The sequence below is a fragment of the Polyergus mexicanus genome, unplaced genomic scaffold (assembly GCF_030449975.1).
Source record: "Polyergus mexicanus isolate NDT 795.1 unplaced genomic scaffold, iyPolMexi1.0 SCAF_6, whole genome shotgun sequence".
Taxonomy (NCBI): Eukaryota; Metazoa; Arthropoda; class Insecta; order Hymenoptera; family Formicidae; genus Polyergus; species Polyergus mexicanus.
The window spans coordinates 10,990,803-11,008,264 of NW_027223326.1; the positions used below are offsets into that span (position 1 = coordinate 10,990,803).

General features: G+C 39.1%; 1 protein-coding gene across 11 annotated transcripts in view; it reads left to right on the plus strand.

Annotated features, from left to right (window-relative positions):
• Positions 1-17,462, plus strand: part of LOC138933863 (dentin sialophosphoprotein) — a 175,695-nt gene that overhangs the window by 80,725 nt on the left and 77,508 nt on the right. For all 11 annotated transcript variants that reach the window (XR_011447048.1, XR_011447047.1, XM_070296975.1 and 8 more), the window contains one exon: positions 348-410. Coding sequence is in view for 9 of the 11 variants with exons in the window: in XM_070296975.1 (XP_070153076.1) it covers positions 367-410 (44 nt within the window). In the remaining 2 variants the exon portion in view is untranslated. The remainder of the gene's footprint in view (positions 1-347; positions 411-17,462) is intronic.

Below are 17,462 nucleotides of genomic sequence, written 5' to 3' on the forward strand. Positions count from 1 at the left end.
CGCTTATTATTCGCACTGCTGCTACGTTCGTGCATACTTGTCCGGAATTGCGGCATACCATTCGTCAAAGCGATTTCATAATTTTTAACATTGCACTTTGCATTGTAAACGTCAATTTGTTATCGCAGTATTTTCGTAAGGCTACTAGGCTGTACCGTTTTTTAAATATATAATATTGTTTATTAATTTTATCCTGAAAGATTTAATTAAAATTAAAGTTTTGGTGTAAAATTTAAATTAAAGATTTAAAAAAGATCGGTTATTTATCCATTCAGTTGTCTTTTCACATGTATAAAGATTATTGGACGAGAAATAGAAACGTTTGCGTTTTTCTCTTCTGCTTTCAGATCGGGCGATTGATGCCTGATGGCGCGGGCTGGAACACAACGCTGGAGAAATCCTGCTCCGGAGTAAGTAGACTCGACTAACCAATCACAAAATAAGCATGCAATAAGATGCAACAAGATCTCGCATGCTTGTTGCGAGGTACATCGGTGCTACTTCTCTGAAAATTTGAAATGAACACCATGGCCAAGTGTCAAAAAAATAAGAGACAAAAGTCGAATGCGAAACAGATAATAAACGCTCGTGAAAATGAAGAAATTATCATTTCTCGGTTATTCGGTTTTCGGTTCAAATCTTTAATTTCGCAGTCCCGAAATCGATCGCCGATCGCTTCGTATTCGAGGTTTCGCTAATCTCGTCGTGTTTCTAAATCGCCAAGGAACAAACCAGGAATAAACAAATAAACAATACTCTGGCCATTTTTTGGGCGACGCGAAACCCGAAAGCTATGACCCGGATCGTACACACCACTCCTCGCCAAGAGAGTTCGATATAAAAATAGCGAAAGCGCGAACAGGAGAACTTCTTTTCGCGAGGCCACTTTCGCGGCGAATTTGAATAAAACCGAGGGGAGAGCATTTCTCGGCAAGTTTCTCGAAGATTGTGGAAGTTTGTTTCGCTTGCTCCTTGAAACCGATGTCCGCGATTCCTTTTCTCATTCTACGGTTTTTTTTTTTTTTTTTCCCCTCACCGGGGACGTGAAAGCCATCGCGAGTCGCGTAGATGGATCCAGCCAGCATAATGGAGAACGTAACTTTTCAACGAACTCTTAAATTGGATGATTTATCGATCGAATCTCTCTTTCGATAGTTGTAAGGAGTACTTTAGCTTGCAAAGCCTGGCCGGCAATTCTCAGTTTTACCGCGCGGAATGATGTTCTCTTAAAGTCGTTTAATGCTCTCGAGCACGAGAACTCGTGTCTTTCGCGCCATCAGTTACCTAACGAATTGAGATGTTTCATAGTCGAGCGTTAAGCGCGACATAGATCGAGTATTATTTAATTCGTATACATCACATCAAAACAACGTTAATAAACCGCGTAATGTAACCGCGATTCTAATAGACAGAGCTCAACCAACATGCTCTTTCTCCTTTTTAACGTCTGGTTAAGAGCGGCATGTACGTACGAATGTGAACGTAGATGGAAGAATAATTCTCTTGGCTCGTTATTCGCGAAATGGCGGATTCACATTGCGGTCGGGGGATTCAAAGATTCAGTTTGTACGAGTAACCGCGGCTCTTTGTGGCTGGGTTTCTCGGAGGATCGGAAGATTGCCTCCTCGTGGCGATGTACACAGCTGTTCGCCGTTCGAGCCCGCCATCCTTCAGGCTCGATAGGGCAGACCGAAGGAGCTCGGGTATCTTTGATCAAAGACGCTACTCGATTGGATACCCCGTCGTGATTCCAATGATGAATAATTGAGGAGCGAGCTACGAGAAATTTCGCTGCGCCAGCGTTATTTCATCGCCAAGATCGCCGACGAGTATCGAGCGTTAAATTTCTTTCGCTCTCGTCATCGTCGAGCGAGATGCCATCTCCTCGGTCAGTGTGTTGGTCTTACAATTTCTACATAATGTATTGCGATAACTTATATCTTACGCTCGAAAGTGACGCGTTTGACTATGGTAATTATTTTTCATAAAAACACAATGATAATTTTTATAATCGCCGATTATCGAATTTATCATACATAATTGTTGTCTGCGAAATTCAATCGTTCCTTCTGTTTATATAAATCTTAAAATCATATCTCTGTCACTTTTCTTCTTATTTCGGAACCCAAGACTGCATAACACGTCGGAATAAAAATCGTACCTCAGCCTCGCACCGGCTCTCCCTTTGCACAGCTTTACCGTCGGCTTGGAATTTAAATCGCCCGGGGCTTAAAAGGGTCAGAGACGAGTGCTTGGCAAAAGGGTTGATTTTGAATACACGCCACTTTTTTCGCGTCGTTCGTATCGCGCAAAAGGCCTCGTGTCGTTGAATTCGTTATCCTTACGCAGATCGGTATTCAAATCAATGCAAAAAAGTATATAAGTTAAATTCTAAAATGAATATTGTAATGAGATAATTTTTGATATTTTGCGAGACTGTAATTAAATTATTTAATTATTAAATTCTCTCTTGAAAATACACGTCGAAAGCATCGACTTTAATCCTGACAATCCTCAAGTTTCGGGAATCGATTTCTCCTTGATTAAAACGCGTCTAGATATACAAATGGAGTCCAATTAAAAGCGACCAAGGGTTTCCCGCAAATTGTAATATTCCCTTATATGCGCCCGTGTATAAAAATGTACATCAAGTAAACCAACGTATCGACGCTTGATTTCGCGACGCGAATAGTCTTGTTTTCTTCTTTTTCCTCGCCAATTCCCTTTATAGCGTCCCAATTATAGACAGTAGTTTGGACTGTCTCGTTAGCCGACCATCGCTTTGAAACGAGCGACTCGAATGAAAAAAAAAAACACTCTCTATCCCACAGACAGGTGGATTTTCCCGCGATGTTGCCGATTAATGCGTCGCGCGAGACGGATTAATTATCGATTATCACTCCCGCGGACGGATCGCGCGGATGAATGAGCTACTTATCGTGAAACTTTTGACAGCTAACGAGCGATCGAATCCGAGCACCGGAGTGTAATGTTTTCAGGGATCTCGTCTGCGTTTCTCTCTATGGCTCGCCGGTAATATCGTCGGTACGCGATATACCGCCAGTCTTTTCACTTACTGTTGAATTCACTGGTTCGCCGATAAAAAGCTCTCTCGCGATACATGTAACTTGGAGAGAGCCGGACGAGTGGTGCCGAAGATGAACCCTCTAAAAGATTGACTCTGGTGCGCCCGAGATTACGAGGTATTACGGGAGAGACGCCGCGCACTTTACGTAGGACTGTGCGAAAAGCTCAAAAACGCTTTCTACTCGGATTTTCGAACTTTTACTTATAAGTCAACTTAATTTTCCGACGTAAGGACAAAGAGTATTTAATGGAAATATACATATGTCAGAAGTTTTTGATAAATTCAGTTTCTTTTTTATATAGAGAAATTTTAAATTTTTCATCAAAGCTGGGGTACAAAAATTCGTCACTTTATAAAAAAAAAAACTATCTTTTCTTTTTTATAAAAGAAAAAATTTTAGAAAAAAAAAATCGTTAATTAATAAAATATTTCAGTTCAATATATCGGGCGTAACGAGAATGACACTTTTATTGTTGATAATTATTTAACGATCGATGTTTTCATCGTACACTTAAATGAACAATACGCTAAATGAAATAAAAAAAGTACGTCGATCAGTGGTGCGATAATTATTTCTATATAAAGCGGGAAACTCGCCAAGGTTAACGTGCATGTGACTATCTTAAGTACGACAATCACATAAATGCGCTTTCGACCTACATCATAACAATGATGTATAGTCGCGGAGGAATCGCACGATTTCGAATAGGAAGAAATGTTTCTTAGCGATTGTTGAAGGTAGAACAACGCGATATATTTTTCCCTGGATCTTTCCACGTTCGCTTTCACAGTTTTTATGCTCGCGAAACATGTACTGTAAAACTTCATAAAATAGCTGGAATCGGAAAGTGGAACAAATTACGATTATTCGCAGGAATTGCGATTATTGTTCTATATGCGACAAATCTCGAAATCTTCCCTCAATAATTATATACTTAATAATTATACTCTCACGATTGTCTAGCGAGTGACTTTCGCATTATTAATCGAATCATTTTGCAAAAGGAAAAATAAGAAAAATCGCACGCAATTTTTGCTGCTGCATCGCAAGGTCGTCTTTTAGTATCTCGACAAAATTATCCGCGTGATGGACGTATCGATACCGATAATGAGCTCGCGCCGCGGGAGTCACCCTATTACACGACATTGCACAACGTAACGTGATGGCAATGGCGGACCTACCGGCCGGTATCTCGATGACGGATCGTTAACAGCTGATTGTAACGTTCGACGAAGCGTCACGCATCTTACCTGCAATTTCACGCTTTACGCATCCGCGGCACACATCATCGTTTCTCCGAGATTGTCGGATCGCGGTCGATATATCGCGCGTATCAAAATTGTTGGTCTGTTAATTCTTTTCTCGTTGAATCCGATCCATTATTGGCGCTATCTTTCCGCGATCATGACCGCGTGACTGGCAGAATTTCCGATCCCCTTTCGCACTTCGCGCGCCGAGTCGTTAACGAGTGACGGTAATAACGCGGGATGACTGTCAAGAGGCACCGCGAACATCATGATTGATAAAGCGAGTGATAAAGGGTAGTGCGTACCCCGCTTGCCCGAGAACACACGTCTTATTGCCCCGGGTTATTGCAGTAAAATCACTCCGGCATAGTTTCCCGGAATGTTTTTCCGATTATCTTTTCTCGAATATGAACGCTTACTAAATTCATCCTTTTACTTTATATCTTACCATACGTGAAAATTTAGTGTGAGAAAGAGGGTCAGAATTTTTTCTATCGTGATTAATCTACGATGAATATAGGCGATAAACATCGCACACAAAAATATATTAAATATTAGACTTTATTTAAAGGAATTCGGCAAAAAATATGAGATGATTAAACATATAACGCCTTCAAGTGAAAGGCGTTAATTAAAATGAGCATGTTGGAAGTGAAATATTTTATTTCATTATACACAAGTTCTTTTAAATGCACGTTCTGATTATTACAGAACCATAACGGCAAACACGATCGAACATAGATAATCGATAACGATGTTTCCGAACGGTATAAGACGGCGAGCGATAACCTTCGCACAGAAACGATCGATCTCTCGTGAATATCGGAATTAAATGCGAACACGCGGCGGAAGAGACGCAGCCATAGCGTGATCGGTCGCGTCAAACGGAACGGGGGACTCGTGGGCACTAATTAGAAATTAGATTAACGACCGGAAATTGCAAAATGCTCCTCGGGGAGCCACGTCGTCGATCGATTCGCGCAATTTCGTCGACGGGCTCGAAGATGGAATTCGCGCGTAGAAAATTTGAGATTTTGCGATTTTCAATGATAATAGCGGCTGAAAAATTGGACCGAACGACATTTTTCAGCAAACATCCGTGCATTCGTAATTTTTACTCATACGCTAAGGAAAGATTGGCTTCAAATTAATCGTTGAAAAATATTATCAGCTAACTGAACTCGTTAAGAACTCGTCTTACGAACGTTTTTTAATTAAAGTCTTTCTTTATATATCATTACGGGATGTTCGAGATTTTATCGTGAAATAAAGCTGAAACTTCACGTGTCGGACGACGACGATCTTAAATCATCTCTCGCGATGGTCTTTATCCCCGAAGAATCGCGGGAGATTAATTAGCCTCGTAGTCGACACAACGCAAACTCTCTCGCGTCCGACACGTGAGAGGAAATCTTTCGCGATGGAGACAAAGCGACAATTGCCGCACTCTCGAGATCAACCGCCATTGTTAGACGCTTGCGAAAGATTTTCGTTCGACAAACGTTAACCGGCAATCATTGTTGATATGGGTTTATTAATCTTAAAATATCATTTGTAAAACTTTTTTTGTAATACTTTCGAAAAATTTCAACAAAATTGCATTTTTTATATCAATAATAGAATTTAATGAAAAATAACTTTATAGGGAGAGAGAGGAGTGTCTCTCGTAAATTTTTTGATTTTTTACACCCAATTAATATATAAAAATATAAAAAAAGCATTACTTTGACATGTATTTCTTTTCGTCATGCTACAACTACGACACACACATAAATGAATTTCGAATGGGGGAATGTCGCTTCCAATAATGTTTACCCCGCATAAACATTCCACCAGACTCCCGTATCTTATTGAATCGATGGGGCGGAGATATATAGCTTAACGAACTGTGCGGTAACGGAAGGAAGTTATTACAAAATTGATTCTCGGGCATCGATCGAATACGTGGAAATTCTTATTTATCAGGCGATCCGTAATCGATGATCGGAGCTCCGGGCTCCACCAATTTACACCAGGCGGACAAAATCAAGCGAGTCCAACTAGTCAGGCGGATGATCAAAATCGCTTGGAACGTATATCGGCCCCGCGTTACCGTGAACGGGTATAACGAAATAACGAACCGTTCAAAGATCAATGCTGATCGATGACGGGAGGATGGGGAGGGGGGGGGGGAGGGGGAGAAATACATCTAATGCACCAATAACGCGAGAAACACGCGAGAGCCCTATTTGTTTGCTCGGCGTAAATGTTTAACGCATCGAACGCGTCGCGAAGGTAAAACGAGAGAGTCAAAATCGCATCGTGGCTATTGATGAGATCGTGCTTCTTTGTTTTGCGAAACGCTAAACAATTTTTCACGATGCTTTAACGTAGAGAGATTCTTTCGGAAAGACGAATGCCAAGAATTTGTTCAATCGTGTAGGTAGAAACACGGTTCTATATTGAGGTGTTATTTTTATCGATTTATACTACTATTTCTTCAATCTAGAGTGAATCGCTGAGATTCAAATCGCTCCCGATTCCCTCAGAGTATTTTTTCCGCAATTATATAGATACATGGAATATAATGAAAAAATGTTCAGCGCGTCGCGTCTTTCATGTCGGTTTACGACGCCAGAATTGTGAAAAATTTTAATGTAACCCGCTTATAGATACCCGAGAGTACGAAATTTATTTCACTCGAGGGAATGGAACAGCTGATGAGTGTATCGAGAGAGGCGGACGTCTTCGAGTTCTTCGATTTTACTTCATGTAAAAGATATATATGTATGTCTTCGATCCCTCTGTCTCTGAAATCGTATTTTGCTTCGCATCTTTATCGAAGGCATCGAAATTAAATTCAAAGATGAAGCTTTTTTTGTGAAGAACGTTTTATTACAAAAATGTAAGACGTATTTCTCGCTTAAATCTCGTTTCGTGCGATCACCGGCGATTCGTGAATATCAACCGCGATTCGGGTAACTGAGGTGTCGAGAGCGCGAGTTAATTTCTAGCAAACAGAGAGCGGCCCGGCCGCTTAATCCGTTAATTAGACTCGTAATCTCGGAATCAGTCTGTTGCCTACGGCGTCTGCGAAAATTCTCAAGATCCGGTCGGCGAGACGAGAGAGAGAGAGAAATAGAGATTCTCGCCGAGAGAGTTCCTCGATACGGATAGAGGTGGGCAGAAGAGTCGAGCAGTTTGCTCATCCACTCGAGCCCTTGTTATTGGATCTGTTACCGGATAGAGTTTCGTTCCTTCCAACTGCCTCGGCAAAACACCCTTCCGCTTTGCTTGAGAATCGAACTGCAATCGAGTTTTACGATTTGAACATTGGCATTAAGTTTCTAAAGAAAATAGATTATTGTTCAGTAGTAGGTTTCTCAAACTCGATAAATTCTACTTAATTCTTTTGAAGAAAAGGCTTTATTGTTGCAACTTTTTTTTTTAATTTTTTTTATTTTCATTCGATAAGTAATTTTCAATGGAAAATTTTTTGCAGTCGCGATTAATAAATTAGTAAATTTAAAATAAGATGGGGGAGGAGATGCTGTCGTAAAAAGTTGCGTGTGTTTTATAAATCGTATGAATATCTTTACTGTTGTTTTTTTTTTTTTTTTTTTGCAATGAAAGAGATTGTTGAATAGAACGTCAAATAGAAAAATTAAATTTTGTCGAATAATTTCATTGGATTAGATAGTTATTCTGCGAATTAAACGTCATGTTACAAAGATAGATGCGAGAATTCTCATCCATTTCTTGGGATATTTATTACGCCGGTTTCAGTATTCATCTCAGAGCCCTGCGAACCGTTAAACTTGATTTGCAATTTCAACGTTGAATTAAAGTCTTTCCCGTCTCGCTAAATGATGTAACAGAAAGGTACTTTCATCTTTGTTGCGTCTATTGTAAGCCCAGTACCATCTAAAAAGAGAAGAAAAATGTATTCTCGCGATGATAGATTTTATTAATCGGAAATCATATTTTCAACTCGTTTCCATGTTTAATCTATGCAATCTGGTTGAAATCAATAAATCTTTCCAAATCGACAGAAATATAAGAAATATGTTTTTCGGTAAATCACTCAAATTAATCGAACAGCTAATTCAAACGTATCTTTTTAAACAATTGTCCCGATGCAACTTGTTTCAAACGAAAAAAACAGTTATCTTTGTATGCGCGACATTTGAGATATATCTCATCTTTATTTAAGAGCAGGATAACGAAGGAACGGATCGATGTGGGGCGATGGAAATTTTATCGGAACCCGTTTCCTGATAAGTGGGTAATCTTAGATCGAATCCTGTTAATTCTGCTTTGCAATTTTAATCGAGAATTAAAGCCATCTTCGTTTAGGAAACCAAGATATCGGCGTAAGTGCGTTCTCCGTCTCACGCCTTTGTTATCGGAACTCGAGTGGCGATGCTCGCTGTATCTTCCTTCGTAAACTATCAGAGCCCTTCTCGCTAACTGCAATCTCTCAACGATCATTAGTTTAGTTACGGCCCCGTCGAGAGAGCCACGGAACTAAAATTCTGGCACGGCAATCGCGACGCGACACGTAGACAGCACGGGAGGTGGAATTAATCTGCAACCTTTAATTGAGAGAGCTCCGTCCGATCGTTGGACAGGGTCTTTGACCGCTAGTTACATTTTGTAACTGCCTTTTCTTTCCTCTCTTAGACCACGAAACGGAGAATGAAAAATTCACGCGGGTCGTCGATCTCGCGGGTAAGAACTTTCCGCGCGACAAGCCGCGAGCGCGGCGTTTGTTTCCCCACGTTTGCCAGACGCGGTATCGCCGTTGGTTCCGTTACAAAGGATTGTTTCATAGCGAAATTGTTTCACGGCGGTTTCGCGGTTCCCCGTTTGAGAGATGAGAACGGATTAAAGCGGCAAATTCGTGTCTTTATGCTTTCCATTTTCACGAACGTAAAATCTCATTATTTTTTTATATATACATATATATATATTTTTATTTACTTATTTATATATAGTAGATCTGCTTTTTGCAAAGGGCAAGTTCAATTTTACATTAAAGAAGTTTTTTTAATTGTACGAAGAATGAAAATTATTATATCCGTCCGTAATAAACTACTTTGTTTACTGGAAGACGAAAGGTAGGGCCAAATTAAAGCGATAAGCGAAGTTTTTGGTGTAAAGAACGAAAAAGAGGATCTTGCATCCAAAGCAACGTATATACCGTGTCCGTAACGTGTCTTTTTCTTCTATTCCCCCCCCCTCCCCCTCCCTCCCCCACCCCTTTCTCTCTCTTACATAAGCGCATCGAAGTTTCATTTATCGTCGTCTTCTCGATGCTACGTGCTCCCCGAGGAACAATCCAATTTACGATCGATCAAACTTTACGACACTTTCGCGATTCTTAGACGTACGTATAACTGGAGAATGTACGCGCGTATCTGCCAAAGACACCTCGTAAAGCATCCCCCGTAGTAAAGTATTGTGCGATCTCTACTTGGCAACGGCGACATATTGCACGATTGCACGAATTCGTCGCATCTTCGCGAGACTTTGGGAGAAGCGAGATTTGCCAAAAAAAAAAAAAAAAAAACCGCCTCTTTTCACTGACGACGCAATCTTCCTCTATAGCTCCGAATTGCAAATTTTAATTTTAATGCGTAATCATGAATTGAATAAATACTTGGAATGTCTTTATTCCTCGCATCTGTTCAAATTAATTTTGTCATGTGCAAAATTTGCTCTACACAATATTTATTTACGCCAATTAAATATATTATATAAGGGGCGCATATATATTCTGTTAACATGTTTCTATGACAGAATGTAGAATATATTTCTCTCTTGAAATTTTTATTTTTTCCTCTTTAAATATTCTCAATTCTCGGAGTTGTTTTCAATTTAATTCTATTTAATCGCACTTCTAGATGAAAAGCGATAAAATTCATTGCGAAAATTTGCAAAATACGTTTGCTTCTTATCTGATCTATTGATCTACTCAACATACTGTATTTTCGGAGCGCAAGGAATCCGATATGATTCGATTTTGATGGAATCCGTTCGACGATTGGTCGCAATTTTCCGAGGCCATCACGCGTTGAATTTCGAAAGAAACGATTGTCGATCGCCGAATCACGGTCGAATCGGCTCGTACACGTTACGTGCCGCAAATCGGCCGCGAAAAGAGCCAGTTTGCCGCCGATGCCATCATTCGTATCCTGAATACACGTCGACACAATGGTACACATACGGGCGCGCACACATTCATACGCATCGCGGACGCTAACATCCTCGATTACGCGACCGCAATTGCAATATCCCCGCAATCGGTACACGGTAGCTTCGTTATATCGTTCGCGTCAGTGTAAATTGCCGGACCGTTGATATCTGCGTTAGGATCGCCTACGTCACAATTTATAAAATGCGATCGCAGACGGGCGGCACGCGCGGCGAGAGCTACACACACACACACACGCGCGCGCGCGCGCGCGCCCGGACACCACCTTTTTCCGTATTTTCTCTCTTTTTCTTTCTCTCTCCCCTTCTTCCGCGAATTCCAATATAACGCGTTAAATGTTATCAGGTAGATTAATGGCTGCGGTTATATTGTATAAATCGATCTCATTTGTGGATATTTCTCTAGAATTATGTTATTATTATTTTATTTTACATTTCATATCCTCATTTTTTTTTTTTTTTTTATACGTAACGAATTATATAAATATTTTTCAATATTAACAGATCTTGTTTAAATAAATTTGAGACTCGACGAAAGAAAATCTGACAGAAATATTTTTATCGAGAGAGAGGAAGGTCAAAGTATAAAACGTGTCTTAAAGTATGTCAAATTATTTCTTATTAGATTAGATAGTTCTCGCATTAATAATTCCGCGGGATAAAATTTGAATAAAACTTATACGCGATGCAACGCGAAGCAATTAGGAGTTAGAAAATTCTATCCAAATTTAGTGTCAGCGTCAGAGTTTAAAGCATTCCGAAACTCGGGGCGGTTGATCGGGAAACTTGAAAAGGTGTTGTAGGATCTTGGCTCATAGTTTCGCTAAAACGGCTTCATTCCTCGCTCGTGTTTCCGTCGTTCTCTCCGACCATGTTGTAACCTCGGCGGGGATTACGATCAGACCAACTCGTTACCTTTGACGTTCAACCTTCCCCGAGACTTGCGATGCGCGCCTTCCGGCATCGAGCAATCGTTCCCTTGACGGCATCAGTCCTTCGGAGAGTGTCAAGTAACACGCTCGTTAGATTCCGCAAGATCGTGTACCTTATCATGGATCTGAATAATTAAACGATTATTTGTCGCGACACGTAATTACTGAGATATAAATGTCACCTTTATATCTCTAAAGCGATCTACGTGACATTGGAAATTTAATAATTTGCATGGAAAATTGTAGCAATTATTTACGGTCAAAATGGTCATTGACGGTTTAATTAGAGAATCGCGTGGAGACAGAAAGCGTAGATATTTCTAGACTTATAATCGGTAAAAATCATTTCTCCAACTTTTCAGTAAGCGAGGAGACTTTTGATACGAAAAATTGTTCGTCGGGAGTCCGATCTGTATTTAGAGATACGAAACGCAGGCGGTGAATTTCGAGATGTCCATCTCGGGCGCGTCGACCGTGACAACGCCGTAACTCAGCGTCCTTCGGATCGTCTAATTAACGAGCTCCGAGATCCTCGTGGCGGCCTCGAGGCTGCCAGCCAGCCGAGGTCACGAAGTCGAAGAGAACACACAGCGTGGCCGTCGCGCCGTAAAAACGCGACCGACGACGAAACCGCGATAAACAATGGACCATGGCGGAGTTGCGCACGATTGCTCACTTAATTAGCATGCAACGTGCCGCTCCCCCGGGACACCCAAGTATGCTGGGGTAGAAGAGGAACGAACGACGCGCTAGGAGACCAGATCCTCGAAACAAGAAACGACGAAAGCGTAATTCTCCGTTTGTGTCTCTTGCAAGAGTGAAAGCTTAAAAAATTAGACCCAATCTAGATAATAGAACGAAAGTGGTCGACTCTTGACGGAATAGACATCGATTTAAGACAGAATAAAAATTTAAATCGCTAAGAACTTTAATCTTTAGAAAGAAAATGAATTTTGAAATCAAATACGCAGTAAAATATAATTTTCTTTAAATAAAATGTTGATAAAGATAACAATATATAAAAAATATTTATTTCAAATGTAAAATAGTTGAATTTATATATTAATTGAAAAAGTTAGAATTTAAAAAGAATCTGAAGAATTTCTCTTATTTGAAATAATATTTCAAGCTTTTGAACACACTTGCATTTATTATTTTAAATACTATTTTCTAGATTAATTTAAATATTATTTTCATTATTATCTGGTGAAAGAAATAATCGGAGAAGCGAAGAAAATATATGTTCATTTTAATTACCAATTAATTATTATTTCTCATTAATCATTTATACTTTGAATTTTATATACAAAGTTTTACTTGAAATGGTTTTTTCCCATCTCTCCCATCGAATTATTCTGCCAAAACTCTCGGCTGTTCTAGTGCGACATTTTACGAAGCGACTTCGAGGCGCCATCGAGAGAGAGTCGATGTTCTCTTGACGTGTACTCTCGAAACGTGTCCACATCCTTGAACCATTGCGATCCCTGTTGTCGCGCGAACGCAAAATGGATCGTGTCACACGATAGGGAGGCGAAAGTAGCAAGAATGTTAAACTATGGTGGACGCGCCCTCCTCGCACGAAAACTCACCTCAAGTGATGCTACGTAACGTATAACCCTTACGCGTTAAATCAGCGTACAATTAGACACCGGACGGAATTTAAAGTCTCGCGCGATATATTTGGCCAACTATGAAAGACAGAGGATGCAATCGTATTTTTATCGGAAGAATAACAAACAAGTTATTTTTAACAATCGAGTGTCTTCGTCGTGAATAGATCTAGCGATTCTCACATTTTATTTTATCTATCTTTATAAATTTGCACATATTCATATCTCTGTATCGCTAAAATATTAATTTCAAAATATAATCTTTAAACTATAAATATTACACACACAAAAATAGTTATGAAAATCTTGAAAAGAAAATAAATTCGCGCAAATTTTACAAAAAGATCACAAAATCGAATCTTCTTTTGTCCCGCCCAAGGCAAAGACTTGTCATTACTCTCGTTACATTCATAATATTACGAAAAATCTAAGATAATGACGAGGGCGAAGAATATCGGATAGAGTTAAATCGATAAAATATTTGATAAAGCAAGGAGGGAGACGGAAAGAGATGTTCGAGGTCTTAAAAATACACTCGGTGCAACACGACACACGCGGGCAAGCCGGATGCGATGCTTAACGACGATGCTTTCCGCGCTAATGTGATTTCTGATGTCTGCTAGGATTTTTAGTGCTGTCAATTATCGTTTAAAGCGACGTCGCCCGTATCTGGCTATATAGATGTCACGCGAGGGCATTGAACTTTCGCGACCCCCGGTTTTCGAACTCGTCGATACGGAAGAAGATCGCGCGACTCGCTCTTCGCGATCTCGATTTTTAATTGAAAAAAAAAAAAAAAGTCAATCGTCGCGTTTTTCGGCGAACGAACGTAATTGTAACCGTGTAAAGGAATCGTCGTCGACGTTTGTCGTGCAGAGCGTTGAACCGAGATTATTAACTTTTAACGCGCGCGCGCGCGCTCTCGTGTTCCGACGTAGCTTTTATACGGCGAGATATAATTACGGCGCAGATTTTATCATGAAGAATTCACGGGCGCATCGTCTACTCGTGTCCTCCATCTGTGTCGCTTCCGTGCGAGAAACGACGACGTTGAACCACTGAACCAATTTCGCAAAGGGGCAAGAAGGATGGTGCCAAATTGCTCGCGCGCTATTCCGTAAATATTCCGCCGTCAGTTTGCAGCGAGACGACATTGCCGGATGTCGTGCTTGTTGTGTATCGATGTTATTCATGAGACAGATCAAGAAACGTCTTGCCACGAGATAGTTACGTTCGTGACTAGACTGTTCACTTTGGTTGTTCGCTATTTAATACGAATTCAAAGATGAAGGGTCGGGGGCGCGTATATGTTCTGATAATATAATTATATAAATAGAATGAGACCCCGCAATGTGAAACGTATGTAATGACAGATATAAATAATTGAACGATATTAAATTCCAATTTATCTAGTTTTTATTTTTCTAACGATTTTTAAAATATAAAAAGTATTATTTTGTAAGGGAGAAATATATTCCTTTGTGCATGATTTATGAATTTAAGCCGTTATCTTTGTTTGCGATTTTCCTTTGTAATATTTCATCAATACAGAGTATTAAATTTGATTATTAAGTTTTCATGAAATAAGTTAGAATTCAATTCAACGTGACACTGGCGATGACACTGCTGCTTTAACCAGGGGTATCTCAAACAGGATACGGGCGGTTAGTATTTCTGCGTATATTCAAATGAGATATTCGTCGGCATGACACGGTACTTAGATATTAGTGGCCTTAGTACGAGCGCTCGTCCGCGGTTGTAACTCTAATTGATGGCGGTAGGAGAGAAGCGTGTCTCGAGTAGAGAATGATGTGGTTGAAGAGGAAGGATCGCGCATTTCACAGAGTATTATAGCGTTCGAATTAGCGTTCTATATGAAATTCGTGAGATGAAATAAGTGTCTTGTTGCACGAGATGGAGAAAATCAACGAGGAAATTTCATGAAATTGCGATTGTGTATGTGTATGACAGATCGAAGTACGTACGAATTAAAATGTATCGAAAAGTTTTTAATATTTAAATAAATATATTTAAATAAATAAATATTTTACAGATATAATATATTGCACAGATAAAAAACTTTTCTACAAAGTTATCGTAATCTTGTCTCATTTTATCGATATGCGGGCTTGATGTCAATTGACCGTGGCCAATTCTGTTATATTGACAAACCAATCGCTTTTGCACCCTCCAACACCCTACAATTAACACAGTGTGCAAGGTTTACCCTAATGGGAACAGGTCTGTGGTGATTGCTTACCACTGGACACCATCTACTGTACATTGATGAAAGGCAAACAAACGATTAGTGTTCCGTATTTCTCTTTTTATTATTGCTTTTGTTCATTATCGCATTAAAAATTAAATATGAAGCAATAATAGATGATAGATAAAAAAGGAAAATTAATCAGGCGTTATACTTGGGGAAAATTTAATGCGAATAAGGAACGAAAGATCCTTGAATTTCTCGTCTTTTTCAAGAATACAAATTACGCTGATTAAGCCGCGTCTAAAGCGCACTCGATGACGTTCTTCATTAAATTATATGGATTTGTACGACGTACATCTATTCACCATTATTAGATTGCAGTTTCAACTTTGCTACTCTTTGCGCGATTAAGAGTTTCAAGTATATGTATATACGTATATACAAGAGAAGTGGACAGTTTCGAATGTTCAAATATTAGGATAACTTGGTACGAAGCTCGAGATAGTTGAGATAATTAACTCTTCTAATCTTTCCCAGCTCATCCGAAGCCAAGTATTCAATTTGCAAATTGATAAAAAAAGATTCTCATTTTAATCCTCAACTATTATGAATTTTGATAATATAACCATTACGATAGGAACTCTCTGATAAAGAGAAATGATATTACGATTTATGTACGCAATGAAGGAGAAAGAGAAAGCAAGCAATGTTAATAGAGAGAGAGAGAGAGAAATTAAAGAAAAAAAAAATCAGCTAACTTTTTATCATTTTGATGACAGTTTTTGTAAAATAGTGAGAGAGTAGTTGAAAGATTTATAATAAATTTAAGTAATAAATACTTTTTTTATCCCCGAAGATTTTTCACTCGCGTAATTTCTTCTCTTTTCATCTCGAACTTTTCATTCATTTCTCGTATCAGAGAAGTCAGGTGTAACCGGATATTACGTGCAAATTTCTCAACTTGTTTATGCTAGACGCGCTGGATAAAAGGGATATAAACATATTTGCCCGAGATATCTCGCTACGATGTCGACAAATATATTGAATGCAATTTGCCGTAAAACATTGTGATGCGTTTATTGCACTTGTCGTATTCGTGTAATAAGCTTTGTGAACATTTTATAAAATTTATATAAATTAAATGATGTAAAATACACACACACGCACACACACATATACATCTGGCGTATCATCTCAACCTTTCGTACAGCAATGATATATTATCACTTTTTATATGATGTCGATGCTACAATTTAAATATATAATAAGTTTTATTAATTTTTCAAGCCTATCGATATCTTTCACATATTTTCCTGTACATGTGATTGTCATTACAATATATCCGTAGTATTATTATCAACAAAACAGAAAAAATCATTAAGAAAAAGAAAGATTTATATCAAATATTTTTTTAATGTATTTTACAAAGATTTCAACGGTTTTCTTTAAAATTTCTTTAACATTTTTGCGAGAGAGAGCATTCATTTCTCTATAAAAGATATTTATAGAGATTTATAAGATTCCTTCCTGTTGCGATGAAGACGAGTATATTTTTGTTTGGATCAATTATGAGCAGGCTGCTATATCTATTCTCTGATTAATCGCGCGGTTTCTGTGATATATAATCTGTTGTCTGCGCGAGCTTGAAAATCGATATCGTCATTAATTACGCCAGCTATCAGTACCCCCGCAATAACTTGGCTGTATACAGAGCGTAGGCTAAGAATTTAGCTTGTTTCGATTAGTCTGATTTATTTCGATCGTGTGATGAATCATCGCAAATAGCAACCGTATCGTGAAAGATGCGTACGGGACTTGGCCACAAAACCGCAAATCTTCAACTTGTTCGAAAAGTGATTTAAAATGACGGACAGGCGCAAGGTAAAGAAACCACTTCCGGCTTTATCGCGAATGATCGAGAAATCGAAGAGCGCGAATTAAAAGAAACCTGCTGGGAAAAAACCGATTGTCTTTGACGAGAATCGTTTTCTGATGAAAAATTTTCTTTCCTGTTCGATCATTACAGCTTGGTCACTTTTCTAAGGAACCGCTTAAGAAATGGGTTAAGCGAGGATTAGGAGGCAACAATAAGGCATTAATTTTTCGAAACGACATAGTTCTTTCGCTAAGAAAAAATTACCTGTCCGGGTAAAATATCTGCGATGTTTGAATTAAATCTG